Source organism: Arvicanthis niloticus, chromosome 24 (genome assembly GCF_011762505.2).
Source record: "Arvicanthis niloticus isolate mArvNil1 chromosome 24, mArvNil1.pat.X, whole genome shotgun sequence".
Classification (NCBI taxonomy): Eukaryota; Metazoa; Chordata; class Mammalia; order Rodentia; family Muridae; genus Arvicanthis; species Arvicanthis niloticus.
The window spans coordinates 19972083-19999434 of record NC_133432.1 but is presented as its reverse complement, the minus strand read 5'-3'; the positions used below and the strand labels follow the sequence as shown (position 1 = coordinate 19999434).

General features: G+C 49.3%; 1 protein-coding gene across 7 annotated transcripts in view; it reads right to left on the bottom strand.

The window, feature by feature from the left end:
- Nucleotides 1-498: 498 nt before the first annotated feature.
- The window catches only part of Sfswap (splicing factor SWAP), a 70077-nt gene continuing 43223 nt past the window's right edge, over nucleotides 499-27352 (bottom strand). For 4 of the 7 annotated variants that reach the window (XM_076923001.1, XM_076923002.1, XM_076923004.1 and 1 more), the window contains 7 exons: nucleotides 23162-23392; nucleotides 21892-22082; nucleotides 17961-18226; nucleotides 11824-11949; nucleotides 3279-3452; nucleotides 1330-1402; nucleotides 655-869 (listed from right to left, as the gene is read on the bottom strand). In XM_076923001.1, coding sequence (XP_076779116.1) covers nucleotides 804-869; nucleotides 1330-1402; nucleotides 3279-3452; nucleotides 11824-11949; nucleotides 17961-18226; nucleotides 21892-22082; nucleotides 23162-23392 — 1127 coding nt within the window. In that variant the 3' untranslated portion in view covers nucleotides 655-803. Of the gene's footprint in view, nucleotides 870-1329; nucleotides 1403-3278; nucleotides 3453-11823; nucleotides 11950-12994; nucleotides 13148-17960; nucleotides 18227-21891; nucleotides 22083-23161; nucleotides 23393-27352 lie in introns of all 7 variants that reach the window. The other 3 variants (XM_076922999.1, XM_076923003.1, XM_076923000.1) reach the window with 2 other exon arrangements.

The window sequence follows — 27352 nt, the reverse complement described above, 5'->3', positions numbered from 1 at the left end:
CTGTCTTCTCTGTTGTTGGTGGCATCTCTCATGGACACTCATTTTCTTGCCGTGTTACCTCTGTCACCTGCCCTGCCCACACCTCTGGAGGCTCTGAGTGAGGACCACTGCTTGAAGGAAAGGAAGCCATTTGTGGTAGGGCACATGGCAGAACCTGCAAATCTGAGCAGCACAGACTAGTCGGCAGCAGCTCGAGTGTCCACAGCCTAGTGCAGCAGGTCTTCACTTCCGATGTCAGGACCTTGTGCGCTGAGCACGTACTTCCAGAGCTAAGGCCTCCTGAACGGAGGGACACACAAACCTGCATCTTCATGGGCAGTCAAGAGCCCGAATGTTAGAATGACCTTGGACTGACTGGCCTGGCAGTGCCCCTCAGAGGCACAGGTGGGACATCCCAGAGCATGTCTCTTCCGCAGGAACTGGAAGGAAGCCTGCTTTCTCCACATGCTGGCATGTTAATTGACAGACACACCAAAGGAGGGAGCTGACCCAGGCTGCTAGCTAGAAAAGGTGTTCTTCCCATTTTATTTGATAATACATTTTCACAGAAACATGATATATTTACATATATACAGGTAAGAGATTGCTGGTCAAAAATCTGAAACAGAAAATGTCACCAAAAATTTACAAAAGCCACCGACTGACCCAGGGAGTCGGGCTGGAGAACCTGGATAGCCGCGTGTAGGTTGGCATCGAGCTGGCAGCTCGGCTTCTGACTTCCGGCCCGTGGCTGCTCTGAGCAGGAGCCCAGCACCTGTGGCCACAGCCGTGCTGCTCGCCCGGGGCTGCTCCATGGCTGGCTCTCAGGATGCGCTGGTTTGCAGGTTTTTTGAAGCTGCGAGCATTGCTCTTACTTTGGCCATGAGATCCTGTGTGGGGAGACATGAAGGAAACCTGAGCCTCTTGCTGACCAGATTTGTGAGGGCCATGGTGAGGACAGGAGGCAGAACTTCCAGCAGCCACGCCTTCGAGTCTTCCCAGGCTATACAGAGACCAAAGTCACCCTCTCTGTCTTGTCACAAACCTCCCACAGCTGCGACCCCATGTGGCCTGAGGGTACAAATGGGGCCTAGGATGTGTCACCTGTGGAGAGTCAGACTCCACAGCATGGCAACCCCACAAGACATGAGCTTCCTTGGAAGTAATTCCTTCCTGCTAGGCTCTGACCTCGTGCCTGGCTATGGCAGGCCAGCACCAGAGTCAATAGGTGACCTGCCCGAGATTTTGACTGGGTCAGTACTGGTGAAACAAGGGGCAAGAAGGACGTTACCAGAAGAGGAAGACATGGCATTACAGAGGTGGAAGGAAAGCGGAGCACCCCCGGCTTACCTGAGTTATTTTGCTCTGCACAGAGGAGACGATTGCTGAGGAGATCTGGCCATCTTTTTCCTGAGAAACCCCCCTAATGCAGAGAAGAGAACAGAGGCTCAGCCATCCCCGCAACTGAACCGCAGTTTGCACGTCCTGCAAGCACAGCTTCAGGTCCCCGTGTTTACACAGTGAGCATCTGCCCCACGGAGCCACCTTCCCATCCCGGGAGCATGCATTTGTGTACCCGCTTCAAGGGCCTCATAACATGAAATAGCTCACACTTTACCAGTACATGAACACTGGTAAAGAGGAGGCCGGGGGAGGAGCACCCACAGTAAGAGGAGGCTGGGGAAGGAGCACCCACAGTAAAGAAGAGGCTGGGGAAGGAGCACCCACAGTAAAGAGGAGGCCGGGGAAGGAGCACCCACAGTAAAGAAGAGGCTGTGGAAGGAGCACCCACAGTAAAGAGGAGGCCGGGGAAGGAGCACCCACAGTAAAGAGGAGGCCGGGGGAGGAGCACCCACAGTAAGAGGAGGTTGGGGGAGGAGCACCCACAGTAAGAGGAGGCTGGGGAAGGAGCACCCACAGTAAGAGGAGGCTGGGGAAGAAGCACCCACAGTAAAGAAGAGGCTGGGGAAGGAGCACCCACAGTAAAGAAGAGACCAGGGAAGGAGCACTCAAAGTAAGCGGAGGCTGGGGGAGGAGTACCCAAAGTAAGAGGAGGCTGGGGGAGGAGCACCCACAGTAAGAGGAGGCTGGGGAAGGAGCACCCACAGTAAAGAAGAGGCTGGGGAAGGAGCACCCACAGTAAAGAGGAGGCCGGGGAAGGAGCACCCACAGTAAAGAAGAGGCTGTGGAAGGAGCACCCACAGTAAAGAGGAGGCCGGGGGAGGAGCACCCACAGTAAAGAGGAGGCCGGGGGAGGAGCACCCACAGTAAGAGGAGGTTGGGGGAGGAGCACCCACAGTAAGAGGAGGCTGGGGAAGGAGCACCCACAGTAAGAGGAGGCTGGGGAAGGAGCACCCACAGTAAAGAAGAGACCAGGGAAGGAGCACTCAAAGTAAGCGGAGGCTGGGGGAGGAGTACCCAAAGTAAGAGGAGGCTGGGGGAGGAGCACCCACAGTAAGAGGAGGCTGGGGAAGGAGCACCCACAGTAAGAGGAGGCTGGGGAAGGAGCACCCACAGTAAAGAAGAGGCTGGGGAAGGAGCACCCACAGTAAAGAAGAGACCAGGGAAGGAGCACTCAAAGTAAGCGGAGGCTGGGGGAGGAGTACCCAAAGTAAGAGGAGGCTGGGGGAGGAGCACCCACAGTGAGGAGGCCAGGGGAGGAGCACCCACAGTAAGAGGAGGCTGGGGAAGGAGCACCCACAGTAAAAAGGAGGCTGGGGAAGGAGTACCCAAAGTAAGAGGAGGCTGGGGGAGGAGCACCCACAGTGAGGAGGCCGGGGGAGGAGCACCCACAGTAAGAGGAGGCTGGGGAAGGAGCACCCACAGTAAAAAGGAGGCTGGGGAAGGAGCACCCACAGGAAAGAAGAGGCCGGGGAAGGAGCACCCACAGTAAGGCTGCTAGGGTCAGAGCAGCAGCTTCAGTGGCTTTTGCGTCCCATGTAAGGCTTCTGAGGATGTGAACAGCAACCACGCCCTAGTGGCTGGGACTTCTTACACACCCTCTAGGATGGGCCTTTCAGATGCTGAACCCTGAGATGAGCTGTGTTCCTCATGGAGCCATGGACCACTCAAGATCCCTAGACTTCAAGGCCTGATTGTTTGGTAAATGCAATCCCCACAGGAATAAACTCCTGAGATCCTGTTTGTCACTGAGATCCACCAAGTCCTACAGGGCACCTCAGGAGCACTTTCCCCATGGAAGGGATGACTTCGGGAGCTGCCCCTACAGTGGGTGCTGTCCAGGCCTTGCTGCCCTCCCCCTGCTCTTTCCCGATGAGCCACTCAGAGGGCATGGCTACCTGGATCGTTCCTGGGAGGAACCCCGGCTCTCCACAGGAGAGATGCTGGCCGAGTGGGCTGAGTGGGCCGAGGGACGCTGCGCTGCCTGTTTACTCGGGGATGGTGACTGCGACCGGGCCTTGGCCTTGGTGCGAGACCTTGAACGCCGTTTCTTCTTCTTCTCATGGGGACTTCTGAAAGGGAAGTGCTCTTGTCAGGGTACATGGAGTGCTCGACAGGAGGGCAGTTTGAACTTGTGTGACCTTTTTTTTTGTTTGTTTTTGTTTTTTAGACATATATTCTAGGATGGCTTTGAACTATGAAGTTGAGAATGACCTTAAACTCCTGATCTTCCTTCTTCCACCTCCCAAATGCTGGGATTACAGGCTGCACGGTCATGGTTCGTGTGTGTGGCACAGGCAAACTGAATCCAAGGCATCGTGCATGGTAGGCTGAGTCTATCTCCAGCCTCAGATGCATGCCTCAGACAGCTGTAATCCTTCAGTCAATTGAGCCTGTGCATCCAGAGTACAGGGTGTTAAAAGAACCACCCAGAAGTCAGACTGCACAGGGGAAGCTTAGTCCTAGGGAAATGTCTGGCATTTAATGCACAACGAATGATCTATTTGCATTGAAAATATCAAGATAGCCACCAAAGAAAAGCCTCCAGGAAAGTCTATACTGCTTTCTCATTCATGCCAAATGATAGGAGACTATCAGCCAAACCCTGTGCACACCAGCTACACCTGCTGAACACAGGCGGCGGCCTGGGCTCTGTTCTGGGAGTGTCTAATATACGCAGTGCCAGCGCAGCTCTGATGGCAGCAGGACAGGGCTCCCAAGCCCATCTGGCCCATTCCACTCCTTCTGAGGGCTCTGGCACTGTCTAGATGTTTCTACCACGCATAGAGTATGCACACATGAACACATGGCGGGCAGACCAGGAGGGTGCAGACTTGGTAAATACCTTGCATATTCTCTCAGAGCAGCTCCAGCACACAGGGCGGTGGCACCACTGCCAGCCTGCATGCCACCTCCCATTAGGTCTGACTTGAGATGCTCTGCAGATTTATCACTGACTCCTAGGGCTCTTACCTCCCCCCTGGGCTGCAGGACACCACCAGGCAGCCTTCCTGCTCAGCTGTATCTTCCACAGTGTGTCCACTTAAATGGGAACCCTGATTAATCATTGTTGGCCATTTCTATCCTGTGATCACCATGAACCCCCAGCTCTATGGCATTGGGGTTTCCAGAGGAATCACAGAGGCCCTTCCCAACTTGGCCCAGCCCGCTATCCTCCAAGAAGGGCCCACCAAAGCCTGTCCACACTGATCGACAAGGCTGAATCAACTGTTACACTGGGTTGCACCCTGTCTCGTATTAGGCTGTATGATTCCCCTGTATTTCTTTAGTGCCATGATGCAAAATGTTCCTGCCTAATGAGAAGCTATGTTTGGGGTCTGCAGCATGCAGACTCCATGGATGCACCACACCCCACACTCAACTCCAAGGCCCACAGATGTTTCCAAGCTGACAAGCACCAGCAGTGGGCCAATGAGGTCCACACAGGCATCAGACTCAGCACAGAGGCCCCTGTGAGACCAGGTGTGCCATCCCAACCAGTGTTCCAGCCTGGCTTTCCGTGCAGCACCCGGGTAAGAGCAGACTCCTGGGCCTGAGCACAGCTGCCTTGGGGATCCAGCACAGCTTCAGTTATGACCAAAGTCCAGGACAACGGCTTGTGACTGAGATCTAGCTCCTGGAAGGCAGTGTCCCTAGGTTGGAGCTGTGGGTGGCAGCCTGGTGTCCTTTGGCAAGGAGACATGGATCTAAGTGGAAATGGTTCAGATACTGGGCACATGCAGGAAGAGCTGCTGGGCTGGGGTGTCTGTGTACACAGATAAACTGGGTTTCAGAGGGGGCAGTACAGGATGGTCAGGACCACAAAGCTGGCCAGGGCTGTGTAGCTATATACTGAGGAAGAGTGAATGGCTTCCTAACCAGAATTGTGAGCTTGGCTTGGCACACACGCGCGCGCGCGTGTGTGTGTGTGTGTGTGTGTGTGTGTGTGTGCGCGCGTGCACGCGCCGTGTACACAATTGAGAGCAAATATGGAGGTCAGAGGATGATGGGATGGTTTTCCATTCTTCCACCCTTTCATGAGTCCTGGGAACAGACCGGGTTGCCAGGCTTGCATAACATAGCGCCTTCACTTGCTGAGCCATCTCATCAGCCCCAGTTCCATCTTAACAGTCTGACCTCACACAGGAAGAAGTCAAGCTTTTGCAGTTCTTCTGGGCTGTTGCTGAGTAGCCAAAGCAACACTGCAGCCCGTTGTTCTGGAACATTCCCTCAGTGTACTTTCCAGCCTATTGCAGTCTTCACACTCAATGGTGACGTCTGCTCTGTAGGAACCAACCCCCACAGCACTCTCTGTGAGGCTCTGCAGTGCTCTGGAGTCTCCTGCAAAACTGGGCATGCCTCTACTTTCTTACGGACACCAGCACTGTCTTGTGCAGTTTCTGTCACCTCACATCTCCTCCCTTCTTGACCAAATGGTCTTAGTGCACTCTGGGGAGAAGCACGGCTGTGAAGTCCAGTGGACACGCATACCTGGAACTTGTAAGAAACGCGAGCTGTGCTGCAGCTATGAACACGGGCTGGCAAGCACGCTCGCCCACTCACACAAAGCAAACGCAGCACCTCGACGTTCCCCTTAGTCCTGACTGCCAATGTTCAGCAACTAAGTGTACCCTGCTAACATGTTTTCTGTGCCCCCAGTGGCCTCTGGTCAGACACAGGCACTGTGGGTGTCCTTTTCCCGGGGGACTAACCATGTGGTCTCTTATCCCTGGAGGCAGGTATTTGACTTTGATGACACTGAGTATATTACGTATTTCTCCCATGGTGGGGTCTCTTCTGTATTCTTGTGGGTGGGTGTACACGAGAGTGAAGAGAACCTCAGACCTCATTCTTCAGTTGCTATCCTTTTTTTTTTTTGACAGGGCCTCACTGTGGAGCCCTGGCTGGCCTCAAACTCAGAACTCTGCCTGCTGAGTTCCAGGGGCCTGCCTCTCTGTTTCCCTGGTACTGGTATTACAAGCATGTGCCATCTGTCCAGCTTTTTATGTGTATCCTGTAGATAGAACTTGGGCATTTGTGCTTGATTGGCAGATAGTTTCTCAGGCACACTGTTTTCCGGTTGTGACTTGTGCATTTAGACGTTGATGTAAACTGCACTAACGTGTGTAGTTTGTTCTTGCTCATCCCGCTAGAGAATACTCTGGTTCTAAGCACAGGCCCAGGCCAATGTGGGCTCATCATGAAGCTTGACTTCACCTTCCACAGAGATCTAGGTCAAAGTTCTTTGTTCTTTGACCATCCTGGTCTCTCTCTGTCTCGTAGTTCCTCACAAGGCCGAGTACCTAGGCTGGGGTCGGTTGGGTCCACATCGCAGAGCACAGAGCTGTGTGAGTGGTACTGTGTGCTGGAGTCAGGGACAGGCTGTTTCTCAGAGCACTGCTCTGTGAACACGAATGTGCACGGCGTCCTTGCTGGCTTAGGGATGAATCAATATGGCTGGAGGGGAGTGGGGAGTGCCCTTCTCTCCACTAAGAAGGTTGATGAGCGGGGCCATTACCCGATTCCTGCATGCTGGATTCACAGGGAAAAACAGGTTCCGGCTGGGAGCAAGGTTCTAAGGTATAAATTCCAGTTCCTAAACTGCATTTTCCTAAACAAACGAGGAACCAATCAAATGATGTATTCCTATCAGTTTGGGACTCTGTCCTCTCTCAGAAAAACAGAATTTCCTTATTATCCATTTACAAGTCTGTAGGCCATTCCTGCTTGATCACCCTGACCACAGATCCGTCAATTCTCTGCCTACGTCCTGCGAACAGCCTTCGACTCTGCTCCTTTCCGCTGCCGTTGTATTTGTGGCTGTCTCACCTCACTTTCATGATCTTGCTTCTGCTTTGCCCCTGCCTAGCTCTTTCCCCACACTGCAGTCCTCCTGTGGTATAGTTACAGAAAGCAACTTCTTTCCCAGCTGGCACCTGCACAGGAGAAAGGCCATACATCCAAATTACCCAGGTCCAAACATGGCTGACTCTTTCCCAGTGACACTTGGCACGGCAAGTGTGAATGGAGTGTGCTGTAAACCCACTGTGGCTTTCCATACTGTCACAGGTCTCTGGCACACTGTGCTGCAGGGAGAGAACACTGAGCACCAGTGTCCTGGTGACTGCTGTGACCCTGGACCGCTGGCCATGGCTGCACAACACTGGTGTCTTCTTTTCTGCTTGTACTGTATTCTGCTGTTTCTCTTCTAAGCCCTGGAAGAGCCATCGTTGCATTTTGCACACATTTTGAACATCACATCCCAATGATAAAACGCCTGTCTCAGAGTCAGCTGTCACCTTCTTGCCATTAGAGTGGGGAACTGCATCTTCCTTGCCTTTTAAAATCTCCTGTTAGTGTATTCATTTAGAGTGGGTTTTTTTTCCCCTGAGACAAAAGTTCCAGGCTAGCTTCAAACTGGCCATATAGCAGAGATGACTCCTTTGCTCCTGCCGCCTCCATCTGCCACCTTCCTATAGGCAGGCCGTTTATGCCCAAGACTGAACCAGGATCTTGAGTTCTCTACCCACTGAGCTACATCCCAGGCCCTACACTGTCTCTCACAGAGTGGGGATACAGCTCCATGGCAGAGAGCTTTGTTTAGCCACGAGAGGCCTTGGCTTCACTAGCACTGCTCACACCCCCAAGTCTTCAAGGCCACTCTTTATAAACAAGCCTAGGACCTGCCTGGCCTGCTTATCACCCACCCTCAGCCTTGTCTGTTTTTCTTTCCCTTCCTGATCTGCTAGTTTCTTTTGAATGAAGTATTTTTAGTGTTTTATATCCTCTCAGCTTTTACTCATTTACTTAAAAAATTATTTTTTATTTATTTATTTTTTTTTGTTTTGAGACAGGGTCTCACTATTGTAGGCCTGGCTGTCCAGGAACTATATACACCAGACTGGCCTCAAACTCACAAAGATGGCCTACCTTTGTCTCCTGAGTGTTGGGATTAGAGGTGTGTGTACTACCCCTGCCTTCTTCTCATCTTTGAAAACATTTATATTTACTTATTTTGTGTGTACATGTACACATTTGTTTGTGTATGTACCAAAGCTCACAAATTGGGGTCAGAGGACAGATTGTAGGGGTTGGTTCTCTTTTCCAACATGTGGGCTTCAGAGATCAAACCCAGGCTGGTAGACCTGGCAGCAGGCCACCCCACCCTCTGTGCTTTCCAGCTATGTTTCCCGGTTGTTAGAGAAACCGTAACATACGTCTTCTCATTTTCCAAGGTCACCTTGAATGAGGAGCCCTTCATGGAGCACACTGAGAGTCTTTCAGTCCTTAACTTCAGATGCTATGCCAGATGCAGTGCTTTGCAGCAGGGGTGTAATGGCAAGAAGCCGTTCCTACAGACTCCTTCCTTTCTTCCTTCAGTACAGAACCAGGCATCCTGTTGCCTACAGTGGGAATTCCGTGGACTCCAGTGAACCATGACTCACCACGCACACTCGTGCTGTATATGGATGCTGCCGTTTGTGTTCATGCTTTACCAGTTTTGATGTGCTGTTTTTCGACAGTGTTTCATGAACTTGTTTAGCTATGGATAACCCGGATCACTTGATTCTTCTTTCTCCACTTTCTGAGAGCTCAACGGCAGGGTCACAGGTGTGCTCTGCTATGCCCTGTCAACCAGACTGCGCTCTAAAAATGCATCAGGCTCAGAGCCTGATTTCCAAACCTTCACTAATAGGACTGGGGTGGACTGGAGAGATGGGTCAGAGGTTAAGAGCATTGACTGCTCTTCCAGAGAACCTGAGTTCAATTCCTCACACATACAACAGCTCACAACCACGTGTAACTCCAGTTCTCTTCCGGCCTCCGCAGGCACCGAGCATGCATGTGATGCACATGCACACCAACACTCATGCACATAAATAATGAAATAAAAAGAAAAGAAAAGGAAGAGCTGGGGCAGGAAAGGCAGTGGGGGAGTCTGGACCTTAGTGTTTGAAGAGCACCAAGGCCAGAGACAGAACAACGTGACAACTGGCTTAGAGGTTCCCGGAGTCTGTCACAATCAGACAGAATAAGGCAACAGGAAATTGGACAGTCTACCTGACCAGAGCAGTGCTGAACAAGGGAGGGGCCAGCTAACAACAGAGGAGAGACAGGACCAGAAAGCAGCCATTCTTGCTGTCACTAACTAAGGTGGCAGAAAACTGCTGGGAAGAGAGCTCACGTGCTTGCTCAGTGTCCACTGGAAGGTGAGCTGCTTGTTCAGAGGTCTAGACAGGAGCAACTTTAGCTGAGGGACCAGGTGCATCAGCACTAAGGCCTTCCTTCCCTCCTTCCGTGCCAAGTACCACAAGCCTGCAGCACTGCTGGCCTGTATTCTTTAGCAACATAAGAAGGAGGGCAGTGGGTGGAGCCAGAGGGAAGCAGGAGGGCACATGCAGCCAAGTGAGTTGCTGATCAAATGTGTGAGGTGCTCTCAGTACCATGTTATGACCCGTAGTTAGTGGGCCGGGCAGTGGTGGTGACCCCAGCACCAGGGAGGCAGAGGCAGGCAGGCAGGCAAATCTCTGAGTTTGAGGCCAGCTTGGTCTATAGAGTGAGTTTTAGTACAGCAAGAGATACACAGAAAAACCCGTTTTGAAAAACAAAATACCAAAGAAAACAAAACAATTCCGACCCCTTGGTTAGCAGGTGGTAATCAGTCTGCAGGCAAGCACTTCCGATGGAGCAGTAAGAGCCTGCCTGCCGCCAAGGATCAGAGCCGGCACCTCCGCTCCTGGGGAAGAGCAGTGCTCACTGAGAGGCCCCCAGGGCAGCTGTCTGCCTCTTCCGTAGGAAGACAGTGCTGCAGCAGAAGGGCCAGAGGCCTCCTGGGCTCTATGCCTAAGATGGGGATAGCTCCCAGCACTGTGGACACCAACCTTCTACTACCTTCTCCCATCATCTCCTTTTGAATGTAAAGGTTAATTTGAGGGCAAAGCAAGAATTCTTCTGTTGAGAAAGATCTTTTGCTGTAAAAATTAATTTTAGACCATGCCCTTTACATATACCAAAGGTGACGATGAACTTCAAATGTTAAACCACTTGTTTCAGGAATGAATTCTGTGTATTGCAGTAGCTGGTAGGATCAGCAAGGCTAGAATATAATTTATGAATGTGAACTTGCATTGCAAACCTTTGCTGACACTCATCAGCCTCAAAGCTCCTCTGCTGGCTTTTCAGGTTACAGAAAGTGATCTCTTTCCCCAATCAACAGCCTAGCCTGTGATCAGCTAACTGGCTGTTTTGTGCTACTTCACCTTAGGCTGCCTCCAGAGGTGGGGATTCTGTGGCCACCACTCTACTCTTGTCCTAGAGGTAGCTCTGTGGGCAATGGTGGGGGCCCCCGAAATGCATTGTTCACCTGTAATCCAGGGTTTGCCCCCTAAAGATTCTAGCCCTTTCTACTATGACAGGTAGAGGTCTGACAACTCCTGTCCAACTGGGAACTAGAACAATCCATTAGGTGACACTAGGTGTTAGACAGGAAGACACTCCATAGCAGCAGCCATGCTGGACACATGGCTCCAACATCTCCCAAAGACTATACTTGGTCCCTAGAGTGCCGCTGCAGGGAGGGACCTAGTGAAGTTAGTAGGTCACTAGGGACATGCCCCTGCAGAGGAAAGGGACTAGCCCTTCCTTTTTGTTTCCTGGTAACCAGACAAAGGCCTTGTCCCTAACATGTGCTCCCACAATTCACTGCCTCAGCACAGGTCCAAAGCAACAGGATCGACAACTGTTCCATTACCTCGGCAGTGCGCTATAGAGACGGAGGTGATCAACACAGCAACAGGGGCAGGCAGCACAGAGTAGACAGGCTTCCCAAAGTGAGACAGGAGCCAGAGAAAGTGCTAGAGCTCTAGACAGGTGAGGGCAGGGCAGCCTGGGGCTCCCACTAGATGGAGGTGCCAGAAAACCATGGCTCACAGGGTAAAAGGATGTCCCTGGCTACCAGGACCCAGGTTCAAACTTAGTGGCTGGGACTTCTGCTCTATAACCATGTTGGCTGACCTGTTATCCTTACAGTGGAGACAGATACCTAGAAGTGGTCCAGAGCCCGGACCTATTCTCTGCCCCGCTTACCATCACACAGCACCCAGGCTCCAGCGGTCATTACTGGAGACCAAGCAGGAGTGAGACAAGACGTTGGCATTTTCCTAGTTGACCCCTGTTCCCTGAAGACAGTTAAGAGGGACTGGGGCAGATCCAGCAGAGACAGCAAAGGCCCTGGGCTAGTGTTAAGAAAGAACAGGGTCCAGAGAAAGACCGTGTGAGGGCTACACAGGCATGGACACACTGTGCTCCGGAACCCACATGATCCCAAGAGACAGCACTACTGAAGATGGGGACTGCACCCTTCCATTATCTGCGACTGTTCCACACAGGCGACAGACACCAAGACTTCAGACATGTTTTTCCCTGTGAGACATGGTAGCTTACCTGGAACGGGTCCGTTTCCTGCTGACTCCAGGGCTTCCGCTCATCCGGTAGGCTGTGGGGACACTCCTGTCTTCCCGTCGTCTCTCAGGAGAGTGAACTCTCCTTCTTGGGGACCGAGACCGTGACCTAGACAGACAACAAGGTGGACTTTAGCTCTGTCTGAGGCCTGGTCTGAGTGGTGTGCACCTCCCTAGAATGAGGCAAGAGAGGCCCCTGTCTGAGATGCAGGCTGCGCAGATGGGCCCTGCAAATTTAGAGGCCCTGCAGCCTTACACCAGCTTGGAGGCACAGCACCTCTCCCCATCCCTGCCTGCACTACAGCAAGGCTCAGGTCTCCAGGAGGCTGAGCCTGAGCTTTCCTGCTCCTGCCTTGTGCTCTCTCCCAGCCTGAGGCTTGCAGCTCCCAGAAGCCACTCCTGCCCTCAGGCAGGGAAAGGCACCTAGGTATGGGCAGTGAGGAGAAACTAAAGGTTGAGAAGCCAGGAACTGCAGGCTGCACCTTGCCATTCTTCCTATCACCTGTCTCAGGCCATATGGCAGGAGGCATCAGAACCATACTGCAGACCCACTGGCATGAAGCCCAAACCCTGCACCTGTTCACAACATGATGCCCTCCTGACAGTCTGACTACTTTCTGTCTATGGGAGGTTTCGTGGACTAAAACCACCTATGAATACTTCCTCTCTTTTGATTCATGCCAGGATATACTCCACAAATGGCAAGACAGACCCTCAAGTCCCTCTCGCCCTTTGTGGGTAACAGAGGTCCTTAATAAAGGGCTCCTCAGTGATGGCTTGAGACTTTTATTTTAGTTCTCTGACCATCTGCTATTTCAGGAAAATCTACAAGAAGCAGAAATTTAGGGGTGGGGGGGAAGCCCTACCAAACCCAAACTCCTCTCTTTGTTTGGCTTTCATGACAAACTACACAAAAACAGTATTAAGAGAGTTTGATTTCAAAACCTGAGAAAGTTCTACATTGAATCATTCTAAGCAGAATGAATTCCTCCCTCCCAATAAAAACAACACATAGTTGTTCAGGAATCAAGTTCTGGTCACATCCTGGTCCCCATGAGCCCATGCTGGTCTCTCCAGCAGGGTTGGTCTAGGTGGCGTCCTCCCCAGAGCTTCCCTAGGCTACACAGACTACAGAGGTGGGGGCAGTCAGACACCTTGCCGGTTTACCAGGTTTCCCCTCAAAAGAGCTCCAGGAGTCAAAGCTGCTCGAGGCCGAGGCTGCCTGATACCTCTCCTGCTGTGCTGCCGCCACTGCCGAGCTGCTGGGACAAGGCTCCACACTCAAGATCCCTGGGGAGGCTGAGGGCCTGCGGTCGGAGGCACATACTTGACATTCAGAATGAAATGTGCCGGGCTGGGTGCTACCAGAGCCGTGAGAAAGCTCCGCTCACTCAAAGCTTTAGCACCTATGGATGCTTAGCATAGAATTCTACAATAAACTCAACAGTTAGGAAAAATAAGTTAGTTTTAAATGCCTGCAGATTCAAAACGGTGAAGTACAATACTGTTTTGCAGTGGCCATTAGTATTATGAATTCTTCAGAACACAGTGGCTGTTCCCAGTAGTGTTCAACTCTTCTGGGAAGGAAGCCCTGCTCAGAACAGGGCACCAAATAACAGCCGGTAATTTGGTAGGTTTCACTTTAATTAAGTAAGCCTTAATGCTTTTAATTCTGTTAACCAGGCTCTTAATATTGGCGCCAGGACAGGGCAAGAGCCAGGAATTCCAGCCTACGAGTAAATCAGTAGTTTGATGTCACCATAGGCCTTCTTAAAGAAGAAAAACTGGTCTGAATTAAAAACTTCCAGGCATAGTGCAACAAAGACATCCCTTTCTGAATGATAATGCTTTGCTCTTGGAAGCAGGAAATTTTTAATGATAAAACTCCAAACTACTTCTCACAGCTGTGGGACATCAACAGGTCACTTGGCAGCCAGGCTGTGGATCTAACCCAGTGGGAGCTGGCTACGGGTGTGAAGGTTTACTGCACTGGGGCCAAGCTACCCTCTGTTCATCCCATTCAAAGGTTTGGCACTGTGAAGCACAAGTATCTGAGCCTTGCCTGGCTTGGCCACAGGTCAGTCCAACATAAAACGACTGCCCATACCCACAGAACACAGGAAGTTCCAACCATCCCATTTCTTCCTTTAAAAGACAGGTTTGGGGGATTAAACTTTCTTTTCTAGTTTGTTATAGTTTACCATTGGGAAATGGATAGTAAAGACTCACCCACCAATTTAAAATTAAAATAGAATGTCAATTTTATAGCATCTCAATGCCTCTACAAGTTCTTTGTGGCTTCTTTCTTTTTTCTTTTTTTCTTTTTTCTTGAGACAGGGTTTCCCTGTGTAGTCTTAGCTGTCCTGGAACTCTGCAGACCAGGCTGGCCTTAGAGATCTGCCTGCCTCTGCCTCCTAATTGCTGGGAGCAAAGGTGCGCGCCACTACTCCCAGCTTTCTTACCAAATGCTAAATAAAACTAGCAAAGTCAAACAAAGTCGCATCACCTTGTACCTCTCCCTCATTTATAGGAATTTATGGAGTTATCCTTAAAGAATGTCTGTATCAAACAGATCCTCTCCAATGGCGGGTGTTCAGACACTTAGCTCAACACTGGAACACTGAGGGAAGTGACTTCAGAAGTTAACAGGGAAGCACACCTTCACGCTTCCCTGGTAGAAGTCAGTTCAGTAACACCTACACCACTACACGATTTACCTGCGTGCCTGTTGCTTCTCCTCAGTAAGACTGAAAGCTGTACACAAGCACAAGAGTGAGCAGGAGCCACACCACGGACAAGATCTACCCTTGCATCAGTGCTGACTCAAATCCTCATAACCATCATGCTTTCTGAGGTACTGACCATTATGAAACTAAAGATTTTTATTATAAAGAACTTGCCTTTGCAGATCCAAAGCCACCTACAGTTAGGACATATGGAGTAAGCAAAGCTTCTGTCCTATGAGCAGATCACATAGTAGACAAAATCAAACTCTTCTGCATTTTATGTGGGACCAGAGCCACTTAATATAGAGAAGATTATGCATTTTGGTTGCAGTATGCTACCACAGGAGGATGCCAACAACTGCAGCATTTTACTTTGAGCTAGCAATCATTTAAAAATGACCACTTAGTCTGTGTCACGCCTGAAAAATAAGTCTGGTAAAGATGTCCTATTATAGATGTTACCATGGTAATGAGTTCCTCTACCTGAAAGGAGAGTTAAAGACAAGATAATGACAGCATCACCAGCACTTTCTTCACCATGGTTAGAATGTCAACAGTGCATAGTACTATGGGGCCTGCTCTCCTGTCTCAGTCACAACTGCAACGTTTTATCTGGTGTTTTCCCGTCTTAGTATGTACAGCAGGCTGGCCCTAGACATGCTCGCTCCCACCTCAGTCTGAGAGCAGAGATCATAGGCACAGCACTGTGCCTGCCATAACCACAGCTTTCCAACTGCTTCCATCCTGGGAACCAGAGTGTTGGCAGGGCCTGTGGTGGGCAAGCAGCTCTGCTTTCAGCTTGGGAAATTATGACCCTTTCCCATAAAGCATGAGCCTCTATTTTAGCCTCTTGCAAGAACAAGAGGATAAAGGTCGAGGCCCGCCATGTAGCCGAGGACAGTGCTTTCCGGAGGCTCTCAGTGTTGTGTGGACAGACAGCAGCTAAAAGGAGGTCACAGTGCAAATAGTCTTACTCTGCGGCAAGCCTGCACCTTGTCTTGGTATTCTATCTAAACTATAAAACCAAACACTAGAGATGGACTTATCTCCTGCCATAAAGTACCTGGGTTACTTAACCAGATAAACCAAAAGCTTCTTTTTAAATCCCACCTCAGCTACTGAAACGGCTTTTGGGGGCTTTGAGAATAACCAGCCCTAACACTGTAAAACGTTTTCACCTAAGGTCAAATTAAGATAAGACTGGTAGCCTAATGTCAGAGAAGAAATAATGGTCAGAAAAATGTTGGCTTCATTTTGTCTTTTAACTGAGGATTAAACTAAGGAGTAGGGATTTGCTCCTTGGACCTTAGACACTCAAGATGTAAAGACACTGCTAAATAATGCACCTGTATAAAATATGCAAATCAAGTCTCCTGCAAACTCAGGCTGGACAGGCGAGCACAGGTAAGAAGTCAGTGGCAGTCTATGCCACACACTGAGATGAGCATGGGGAGGTGCGGGGAGCCAGGTCTGGGGCCCTCTGTTGGCTCAAGGAAGGCCTGGGTGTCATGAGGGAATTGTTCTTCCCTTTGAGCCCTGTAGCAGAGGAAATCAGGGAGAGCTGACTGGACAGAATGAGGTCAATGGACCTATTCGGTTTAGATCTCTAACACAAATTCAAGGAATAAAGGACCGCAAAACTGTTCATTAAATTAAGAACTAGCAAGGTGTGCATAGTAATGGTTCAAAAGTGTTGCACTTTTAAGAACTAGAGCCGGGGGAAAAAAAAAACAAAAAACAAAAAAAACAAAACCAAAAACCTAGAGCTGAAGGCTCTCCACGAAGACAAATGTACCCCAAATGAAAACAGGAGGTCAGACACTTGTCAACCCTGGGCTTGGTGTGGGTCAAGGAGGAAGCACACCACTTTTAGCACATCAGAGAGAACACTGTGCACTGTGCATCCAAGGCATAGGATACTAGTGTCTGTGAATACTGCTGATACCACCCCAGAAGAAGGATGAGTATCAGGAGTTGGTGAATGCTGGGTGTGTGAGCTCATCTGATCAGAGTCCAGGACACCATGGAAACAGTGAGAACTAAAGAGCAGGGTGAGAACTAAAGGCTCAACAGGTGCTCTCCACCACACTATCGAATGCTTAGCTTCATTTCCAAGCCTTCAAAACCAAGGGGATGCTCTGTCATCCTTTAAGAACAAGTTTACTAACTCCGTTGGCAGTAATGCTGAGCTGCTTCCTGGACCCCTGGCACCTTACGCATGGGGCTTGTTGGTAGACTGTTAGAGAGGCAGCAGGCTGAGGAGAGGAAATAGATGCACACTGGTGCCTCATTTACATTCACCTCAGACACTGTGCAGAACATCTGAGCACAGCCTGAGAGGAGGGCTGCTGGACCACTTCAGTCATAAGCACTCAGCACAGGAAGTTCACTCACACAAAAAACTCCAGCATGCCAGCCTATGAATTTCTACAAGTGCCAGGTTCACCTCATGTGTAGAACCCTGACCTCCCACTCCCTAGGAGGCAGTCTGCTGTTCTCAAATCTACTATACCGTTGAAGAACTCTTGAACACCTTGATCCTCCTGCCTCCATCCTCCAGGCACTAGGATCACAGGCAAGTGTTACCATGCTCACCTATAATTTCCTTTTTTGCAAATTTGGGTGGGAGGGAGAGGCTAACTTGTTTTACATGTGACTGTGTGTGTGCGTGTGCCTGTGTGTAAGCCAGAGGGCAACCCTTGGGTTCTTCCTCAGCAGCCATTCAGTGTGGGTTTTTTGCCTGTGTTTTAATGTTTGAGACTGGTCTCACTCTATAGCCCCAGTTAGCCTACAACTTGCTATATAGACCAGGTTGGCCTTGAACTCAGAGATCCACCTGCCTCTGCCTCCTGAGAACTAGGAATAAAGGTTTATGCCCCACTACCCAGCCCATTCACCTTAATCTATGAGACAAGTTTTCTCACTGGCCTGGCTTTAGCTCAGTAGGCTAGGCTGGCTAGACAATGAGCCCTGGCTGTAAACACCACCCCCCCAATGCTAGAGTTAGGGGCAGGCACCACCATGCCGGGCTTCTTCACTCAAGTCCTCACGCTCTGCTGCAGGATGTACTGACTGAGCTACAACCCTGGCGTAGCTTAGACTGGCCTTCAACTGGAGATCCTCTGCTTCCACCTTGATGAAGAGTGAAGTATAAGTAGGCTATGCAGATAAGAAGCATAAATGAACCATTTAACCTGCAGCGACTGGTGAGCTCGGAAAAGCCTTCACAAGGTTTTCTGAAAGATCTCCTTTGGATTTGCAGGACACACACATACCCTCACTCACATTCCAGCCTGTGCTCATTTTAAATTTTGCTGGCTTTACAGGGTACCAGGAGGAGGCTCAGAGTGTAGGGCAGACAGGAGCAAGAGCGTACGAGTGCTGGCACACCCACCTCGACCGCCGCACTGTCCGGTAGGCACTGGGCAGGGCGTGCTTTGCTTTTGAGTGAGATCTAGACCTGGGCTTGGAGGACGAGTGGTACTTGGGGGAGCGGGACCGCGTCCGAGACCGTTTTTTGTGCTTCTTCTTCTTTTTCTCTCTCTCTTCTTCTCTTGGTGGGTCTCTGCATCTGCTTGAAGGCCTTTCTGGAGGCTTCCCCTCCAACATGGGCAGAGTTCTACCACCAACCAGCAGAGGACAGGGCATGACACCAGTTTCCTGGAAACAGAAAAGTGAGTGTGTAGGTGTCAACAGAGAATACAACACTCTGGGTAGATACTTCTTGTCTCTGAGGAAAGACCACCTTTCAGTGGTTATATATAACAATCCTCTTGCTGTGTGAGATGGATCACACCTATGACTGAAGCATGTAGGAGGCAGAGATAAGAAAACAGCTTTGCGTTTGAGGCCTGCTTGGACTACTACAAAGTTAATTCTAGACTGGCCCAAGTTAGAGTTTGTCTCAAAAGACAAACAAAATCTCTTTGGCCTTTCAGGAGAAATGTAGTTTTAACTACTCATCAAATACATGGAAGAGTTCTTCTCATTTTGTGCCCGGAAGATTTAACAGTAAGATTTATGGAAAACTTCAAAGTAGATGCTGTGTGACCGGCTCCCCACCCCCACCCCCTGCTCCCCACTGCCCCAGCTGTCTGGAGCCCTGGGATGGAATGGGGACAGAAGTGGTGTGCACGTGCATTTGTAAACCTGCAACTGTGGGTAGGAGGGCCCGGTCTTGCTACTTTGCTTGGGCCCACTCTGGAGGCAGCTGGTAAGTAACCCTGCACATGACTCTTACAGAACTGCTAGCTCACAGTGAAAAGCTGTCCAGTGGGCTCAGCTGAGGCCAGACGGCTATCTATAGTTGTCAGACAGGAAGGAGGTCTCTTAGTTTTCCCTGAGTTCCCTGCTGCTTAGGTCACTGTGCTTAACTACCAAGCTTGTCATCACTGATGCAAGATTCTTAGCTATTGTACAGACTGCTTAAAGATTCAGTGTGTCATTAACCTCGATTTTCTTCTTTTAGATAGGCTCACACCTGTGTAGCCCTGGCTGGCCTGGAACTCAGAGATCTGTCTGAGTGCTGGGATTAAAGGTGTGGGCCACATATCCATCCAGTAATATTTTTCTATGTCAATGAACATGCTTTAAGACATCACTTAGAATACGTAAACTCGTCAATAAGGACCAACGGCACTGGGCAGACCAGCACATACAAAAGGACCAGGTTACATATGATGATGGAATGCTGCCCTGTGGGCACCTGCCCATCCTGAGGAGCTTGCTGAGCTAGTTTCAGCCCTGACAGATCTAGTAGTGTCACCTGTGATCTTCTCTCATATCCTTTTGGAGCCTGTAAGAACTCCTGTCTACATCTATGTGGCTAATTGGGTGAATGTGCCAACATCTGTAGGCCGAGTACATATACCAAGGTACTTGGCAAAGTCAAGGGCAGCATATCCACCAAGTTTCTTGAGATCAGTACCACTCTGGGTTTGACTATCATTCATAGAGTATTTACTATGAGCCTCTTTGTTTCAAAGCAGTGAGACACTTATCACCAACTGCTCTCCTCATGCACCCTTTCTGTTGAAGCAGCTCTGCTGAGATAATCTTCGTGTGCACATGCAACCAGGGAGCCCATTCCAGAGTCAAACATCTATGGATTACAAACAGGGCCAAGGCTAGCAGACAAGAATAGAGTCACTCTGAGAGAAGACACAAGCTGGGTCAGCACTGTGGTGCTGCCAGCAGGCTGATGACAAACGACTTTGATAGACTGAGTTCCCATTAAAATGGCCAGATTCTGAGAACACACAGTCAACTTTGCAACCACGACTTGTTTTTATCTATCTGCAGATGTGGCTTTCCACATTTTTTAAAAATTACACTTCTTTATTTATTGTACATTATCTGTCTCTTTGTGTGTGCATCTGTGTGGAGGTCAGAGGACAAGTTACTGAGTCACCTTTCTCTTCCCACCATGTGGGTAGCAGGGGTCGCCCTCATGCCCTTTAGTCTGGGTAGCAAGTATCTTTATCTGCTGAGCCTCCCACACTGGCCTGTCTAACACTCACTTCAGCTCTCAGACAAGGCCTCATGGAGTGCAGGCTGACTTTGAGCTTGTCATAAGCAAGGATGATCCAGCCCTTCCGAACCTTCTGCCTCTATCTCCGTGCTGCTGGGATTATAGTATGCTAGGACCCTGTGCATGCCAGGCAAGAACACTGTCAACTGAGCTACATTCTAGGCTTACAGATATGTCATAACCTGTTCACTATACAAAGGATTGTGAAACAAGAGAGTCAATCAGGCCTCAGGCACCCCTACTCAGTCAGGCTCTTATAAGCTTCCTCTCCTCGTGGCCAATGTCTCTCCAGAGCTGCAGAGCTCATGTTCCTGCACTCCCTCTTGCATGCCCTCCACATACCACAGCGCCTCACAAATGGCTTCATACAGGGCCACAGCGCATAATGGCTGCCCCCAGCTGTGTGTACTTTGTTCCTCCATTTCTGCAGGAATAGGCTTTGTCTGAGGGACCAGAAGAGTCTATCTCTGTGGGGCTCTGGAAAATGGGGTCATAGTGCCCTAGTAGAGTTCTGCAACCTCTTTGAAAAGCTCATTCTGGGAAGGGCAGTGCAGAGGTTACCCCAAGAACAGAACCACTAAAAAGATGCTAGGTGGACATTGAATCAGCAGGTCTGGACGCCCAGGAGGTGGGGAACTTTAACCACAGGGACATTGAAGACTCCAAAGGTCCTTACAAGTATCAATGTAATTAAAGTTAAAAAGGGTGTAGGAGCCAGGTGTGGTGGCACATGCCCACAACCTGGAACTTGTGAGTTCTGGTCCCCCTTTTCTTTCCAACAATAGCAAACAGGAGCAAGGGCTTGCTCTGCATTATGGAGGGAAGCCAAGTGAGGCAGTCTGAGTGAAAACGGCCCCCACAGGTTCCAAGGGAGTGGCACTACTGGGAGGTACGGCCTTGGAGGAAGTATCTCACTGGGGGTGGGCTCAGAACTCGCAGAGCAGATCCTCTCCAACACGGGTCTGCCTGAGTGCTGCAAAGCTTCCTGTCATGATGACAATAGACTAAAGCTCTGAACTGTAAGCCAGTCAAATTAAATGCTGTTCTTTATGAGTCGTGGTCATGGTGTCTTTTCACAGCAATAAAACCCTAACTAAGACACCAAGCATAAAGGATATTTAAAACCACCTGGAGACAGATAGGCATGACCAGAATTTTCACTGAACTATACACAGCTACCTCCAACAGTGTTGAATGAGGGTTCCAGGCTAAGCACTGCTTCCCATCCCTCCACACAAGAGCATCCTAAGGTACCATGTGATGATCTGGCCAGCACTTAGGACAGAGTTGCCTGGATTCTCCATGACCTCTTGGTGTTGAGGATGAGCTCGAGACCTCCCACACACTAGTGCTCTACCTCAGAGCTACATCCAGACAAGACATGGGTGGATGCTGTTTACCTTTTAGAATTACAGCACAATACAGGATAAAGGTGCTGGCTTTGAGATCTCTGCTCCCTCCCAGTGTAAGCTCCACATTGTTACGTGGCTGCGACCACTGAGGCCCTGCTCTGACCGTATTTGTCTGACCACATGCAGTGGGAGGCCCTGCATGGGTGCCCATGAGCTGGGCTTCCTGATCAGGATTTCTACCTATGTGTTCTCAGCCTCAATTATAGGGTAATTGGCACAGGGTCTCTTCACAGACTCAAAACTATTAGCAAGATCTGTGACTATGCTGGAGGCAGGTGCTGGGCTGCTGGCATCTGGCTCAGGCGGGGGCTCCAAAGCCAGGGGTGAGTCTGGACCAACTCATCAACTACAAATCCAAGCATGCCATCAGACGCCCTGCGTACCTCAACTCCAAACGTGCTCTCCTCAAGTTTTCCAACGTCTGCTTCTGGAAGAGGATTTTTTAGGGTTTGTAAAAACAAAGCTGCTTTCCTTTTTCTTTCAGCCTGAAGCTGCTTCTCCTTTGATTCCTTGGACGCCTGGGCCAGCTTTTCCCGAGCAGCAGCAGCAAGACGGTCCTCCAGCTTTTGTTTTGCTAAATAAAACAAGAAAGGCAGAGTCTACAGCAAGCAGCATTTCATTTCTGATTTTCATAGGCACCTTCTGGCTATACAACACTGTCATTTCAATACTAACCTCAAAGCAGGTAGATACCTGGACAGACCAACATTTTCAGAAAAATAAACTTATCGTGGCTTTTGGGGGAGGTACACTTTATTTTCAAAGGCAGTGAGGTTGAAGGGGTTCCACGATGGCAGGAGCTGGGCTGCACAACGGAAATCACAGAATGGCTCTCAAGCACAGGAGCCCAACACACTCCAAGTCGGCATGGAACAATGCCCTGTGGCAAGTGTCTGAGTCCAGAGGGCATGACAAACTGCTGAGCTCACACACAGGGAAAGCAGCGCAAACACACCAGTGTGACTGGAAGTGCACTGAGAGAGAGCACTTGTGGGCCCACAGCATGCTCTTCTCTAGAGGACACTGGCTCCAAGCATCCCCTTTAGTCAGGGTTGTATGGTCTGTTTATGCATACCAAGAAGCACATTCCAAGAAAAGCAGTTAGAACAGGTAAAAGCACAAATGCACTCACTGAGTAGCTACTTCACTGTGGAAGACGTCTATTTTGGAGGGCAGATGTCCCCAAAAGGCTAGGCAAGCATTGCAGCAGTTCCAGCCCCAGCCTGTATGTGACTGGCCATGCTGTGACCCATGAAGATGAACCAGGGCTGAGAAATCAGCTCTAGCAGGCATCATCTTCAAGGGCTGATGGTTCTGCTGAAAGACAAGTCTCACAAAAGGCCTCTCCCAGTGTGGTGCATTAACCAGAGCTGGGAGTCCAGGCTGGTGTCTCACCCCGGGGCTGTCGTCCAAGTACAAAGTGTGTCTCCATTAGAGCCGCCCGCTTAGCACATTAGGCTGCTCTGAGTACAGATTGCCAAGGGCATTGCATCAAGCTAAGGAGTGCACGGTGCGGCGGCAGTGCACACAGGACTTTCAGAATGCTCCTGCATGGCTCCAGGCTTTAGCTTGCAGTCTTAGAATTTCTGGCTTAGCACATAAATCTTATATTTGTCTTCTTTCTTTTAAGAACTTTAAAAGCTATCGACAAACCTTGCTTAGCTTCTAGCTCCTCCTGGGTAAGCTGCGGTTTCTTCTCCTCTACAACCGCAGAGGGTGGGGCTGCAGCTGGGCTGGGGTTGGCCACGCTGCTGGTGCTTTCCTGGCATTCCCTGTTTTCCTCATCTTCTTCACTATCATCGTCCAGCTTGACACGGTTTTTTTCCAGGGGAAGTAGGTCATTTTCTTTGGCTTTGATGGCAAAGCTTATTGGAGCAAAAGAAGCTGTTGGAAAAAGGTGACAATTGTGACGTATTTTTAGGCACCAGAGGCAGAATGCGCAGACACTGTCACAGGCACTACCACTTGCAAGAGAGATGGCTGATAGGCAGATGGCATCTGCTGTGAAGGCACAGTGTGAGTGTGCACACGTGTGTGGGTGTGCAGTCTACAGGTGGGAATGTAGTCAAAGGAGTCTTGTTTAAATGTCTGAGGCAAGACACCAGACTGGGTGTGCTGTCTGAAGCCTGCTACCACAGGCAACATAACAATACTGCCATAGCCACCTTTGGTTTTAAACCGCCAATTTTTGTCATTTACCTTTTTAAAAAACATATTTAGTGTGTACACTTAAGAGCAAAAAGACTTACATGAAATGTTAATGGACTCACTTATGAGTTGATACTAAAATACAAGATGATATAAGAACACATACTGTTTCCAGAAAAGGGAACAGCCCTGCAGATCGTGACAGTAAAGTCCTAGAGCACTTTGCCATACTTAGTCTGGAGAGGCATTCACAGCCCGGCAGAGCCGAAGCACCACTATCCCCACCACCTGCCCAGGAAGCTAACTATAGAGCCACCTAACCTGTGTGTCTAGATGCCCTGCCTCACTCAGTACTGAGGAGATTATCAGATGTTCCACGCCCCACAGCACTGCAAGAACCAAGAGGCCAAGGTTAGGAAGCTTCTCCAGGTAAGTCAGCATGCCCAACGGCCTTAGAATTCTCCTGGAGGATTCCGATTACACAATTTGCACACCACAGCTTGCATCATTATTGATCCTTAGCTCTTTCTCCAGGTGGCCAAGACCCTGTGTGATCCAGCTACACCTGCCCTTCTGCACTGTGCACAACACCTACACTGAGATGGCCAGGCTTGCCTGCTGCCTGCAGGATCTGTTCCTTCTGGCACATCTGACCTTCAGGACTGGGTCCAGCAGTGTCTCTCTAAAGCACACCCATGGCCTCACAGCCTTCTTCATTACCTCTGCTTAACAGCTACATGTATGTGTATTTGGAGATGAGGTCTTAGCCATATTGCCCAGCTTGGTCTTAAACTCCTGAGCTCAAACAACTCCCCTGCCTTAACCTCCTGACTAGGTGGGAATGCAGGTGAATACATTTCCCAAAACCCTGGATGAATGACATTAACATTATTTACTAGTTACTGTATATTGTTCAGGTGTGTTGCGTGTTAAGTGGAGACCAGAGGTTGGTGTCTTCCTCTGTATTCTCCATCTTATCTGAAACTGGATTTACCAGTAGGTATCCTGGACAGCCAGTTTCAGGGAAAACTGTTTCTGTTCCTCCTCGCCCCAAACACCAGGGCTCCAGCCACCCTTAGCTTAGTAGTAGGTGCTAGGGATGGGAACTCAGGTCCTCATCCTGGCACAGTAAGCACTTTACCCACAGAACCATCTCCTTAGTCCTGATACTAATTAAAATAAATAAATAAATAAATAAATAAATAAATAAATAAATAAAAAAATAAAACAACAACAAACAACCTAGTTTTACCATTTTGTTTTAGATTTCTTTATGTGCATGAGTGTTTTACCTGCATATATGTATGTGCACCATGTGAACGCCTTATGTTCTTGGAGGTCAGATGAGGGTGCTAGATCCCCTACGTCTGCAGTTACAGATGGCTATGAACTACTATGTGGGTTCTGGGAAATGAACTCAGGTCCTCTGCAAGTGTAAGAAGTGCTCTTACCTCTGGAGCTGTCTTTCTTCAGCCCCAACTAACAATTTGAGAAGAAAACCAGTGTCTTGTGTAAACAAACCCAGCACACTAGCCATGTATTTTTCTCTTCTGAAGAATGCCCTCAGTCCATTTTCTGACCTAGAAAAGCTCTTTCTATAGGAAGGACATTAACCCTTTATTTTCCAACTTATTGTCAATTAGACATTTGCTTTTAACTTTATTCTGGGTCTGCTTCCCTGGAGCTGTAGGTTGCTGATTTCCGGCTTCAGTTCTCTGATTCTAAGATTATGTATGCTAACAATTCCTTTTCTTCCTGCTCCCCCTCTTCCTTTCTCTGCAGGGTCTCACGGAGGCTCCTGAGGCTGTGCCCAAGCTCCTGACCCTCGAGCGCTGGGATCAGGAGCATGCACTGCTCACACTGCCTGCACTTAGACACTGAACTTCTGGAGTCACTGCTGCTAGATCTCTTCGAGTTATTAAATCTTTAGAAGTGAAGGGGCTGTCGAGAGGGCTCAGGAGGTGGGGCACTTGCTGCAAGCTTGGACAACCAGAGTTTGATCCTTTGGACACACATGGTAGTGAAAGTACTGGGCCAACTTCAATTATTACAATACAGACAACCCAAAAGCACCAGTGCCTTCTCAGTGCCCAGGAAGAAGTGAGCACACCAGAGCCCTGGACCAGGCCCCACTGCCCACGTCCCAACCCGCTTTAGCACACAGGCTGACTCCACTCAATCCTCTAACGTCACGCTTCTCAGTGCTGAGGTCTACAGAACTGAGCTCGAGAGCTTCTTAACCCCTTTCTCCCAAACGTTCTGAAGGAGCTTTCCTGACAGAAATGGTCTGGTTCTCCAGGGTGAATTAAGCCAGACTTTAATTTGTTTTGGCCCCTTGCCTGGTTCTAGCGGCTGCTAACCAACCAGTATTTCAAAAAATCTGCCAGACTAAAAATCTGTCAGGTTTTCTTTCTCTTCTTTTCTTGAAATAATTTTGGCAATTTATGTTTTCTTCGAAATGGTATTTTTCCGTGACTTGAGTTCATTTCCATTTAAGGCGATGAGCATGCTTTGTGTATTTTAAAAAAGATTTACAACTTTGTGTTCATATTTGCATTCTTTTTCTTCTTGAACACACACAACATATTTTACTGATTTTTAAAAAAAATTACTTTCTCAGTAATTTTTCCTTTAATTTTAGTTCCTTATTTTTGTTTTCCTTATGAACATTTTATAGATTTTTGAGGGGTTCTATCAGGAAGCCTGTATTTGAAACCCTGCCTAAACTTCTACAGGGTTGGGTTCTAGGCCTGTACCACTGGCTGGGCTTCTGTCCCAAGTTCTGTTCTTTTCCATTCTGCCTCCCATGCCCCTCTCGCCCTCGTGCCAAGGACTGAACGTACTCAAGCCACACTGTGCTGAACCCAACTCACTTCCTAGGTTCTTCCCTTCAAATGCTTGCTTTCTTTTCTTTTCTTTTCTTTTCTTTTCCTTCCTTCCTTCCCTCTTTCTTTCTTTCTTTCTTTCTTTCTTTCTTTCTTTCTTTCTTTCTTTCTTTCTTTCTTTCTTTCTCTTTTGTTCACCCAACACAAAGAGGTAATGGCATTGTCTGCTTTGGAATAGTATTTTATTGAACTTTTTGCCCCCAGCAGCGCAGGGGACAGAATCCAGGGGAAAGCTCTGTGATGGTCTTGACATCCTTGTTTTCATGGACTCAGGCAGGACCTCAGGGTGCTGCCATGCCTACAGTCTTCTGTTCTTACATTCAGATGTGCAGAGAAATGAGGCACTGACTTACTTTCTCTCCTCTTCAGGACTGTTTCTACCTGGATGAACTTCTTCCACATCTGTCCCTTCCTTTGAGACTTCTGAGAACTTCCCAGTCTGTCTTCTAGTTATTCTGACCCTATTGGTTTCATCATGTTTAACCTAGCAGCATTTCTGAGCAGTGTTCTGGAGTTGTCAGATTATCAGTGGCTAAGTTTTATGATAGTCTCAACTTTTTGAATATAATCACTTCTGGATCTGCCCTGATACTCAGGGCTAGAGACTCAGCCTCTGTCTTCTGACTCTCAGCAGGGCTGCGCTCCTGCGTTCTGCACCTCAGAGGAGCAGGCCTCTCTCTCCAGGCCTCACTGCAGAAGGGGTGTTGTCAAACACTCTGCAGCTTGTACTCACATCTCAGGCTTCTCCTGCCTGAGGGAGGGCATGCTGGTTCAGCAGCTGGGCCTGGGGCTCCTTTCTCTGTGGCTCCGC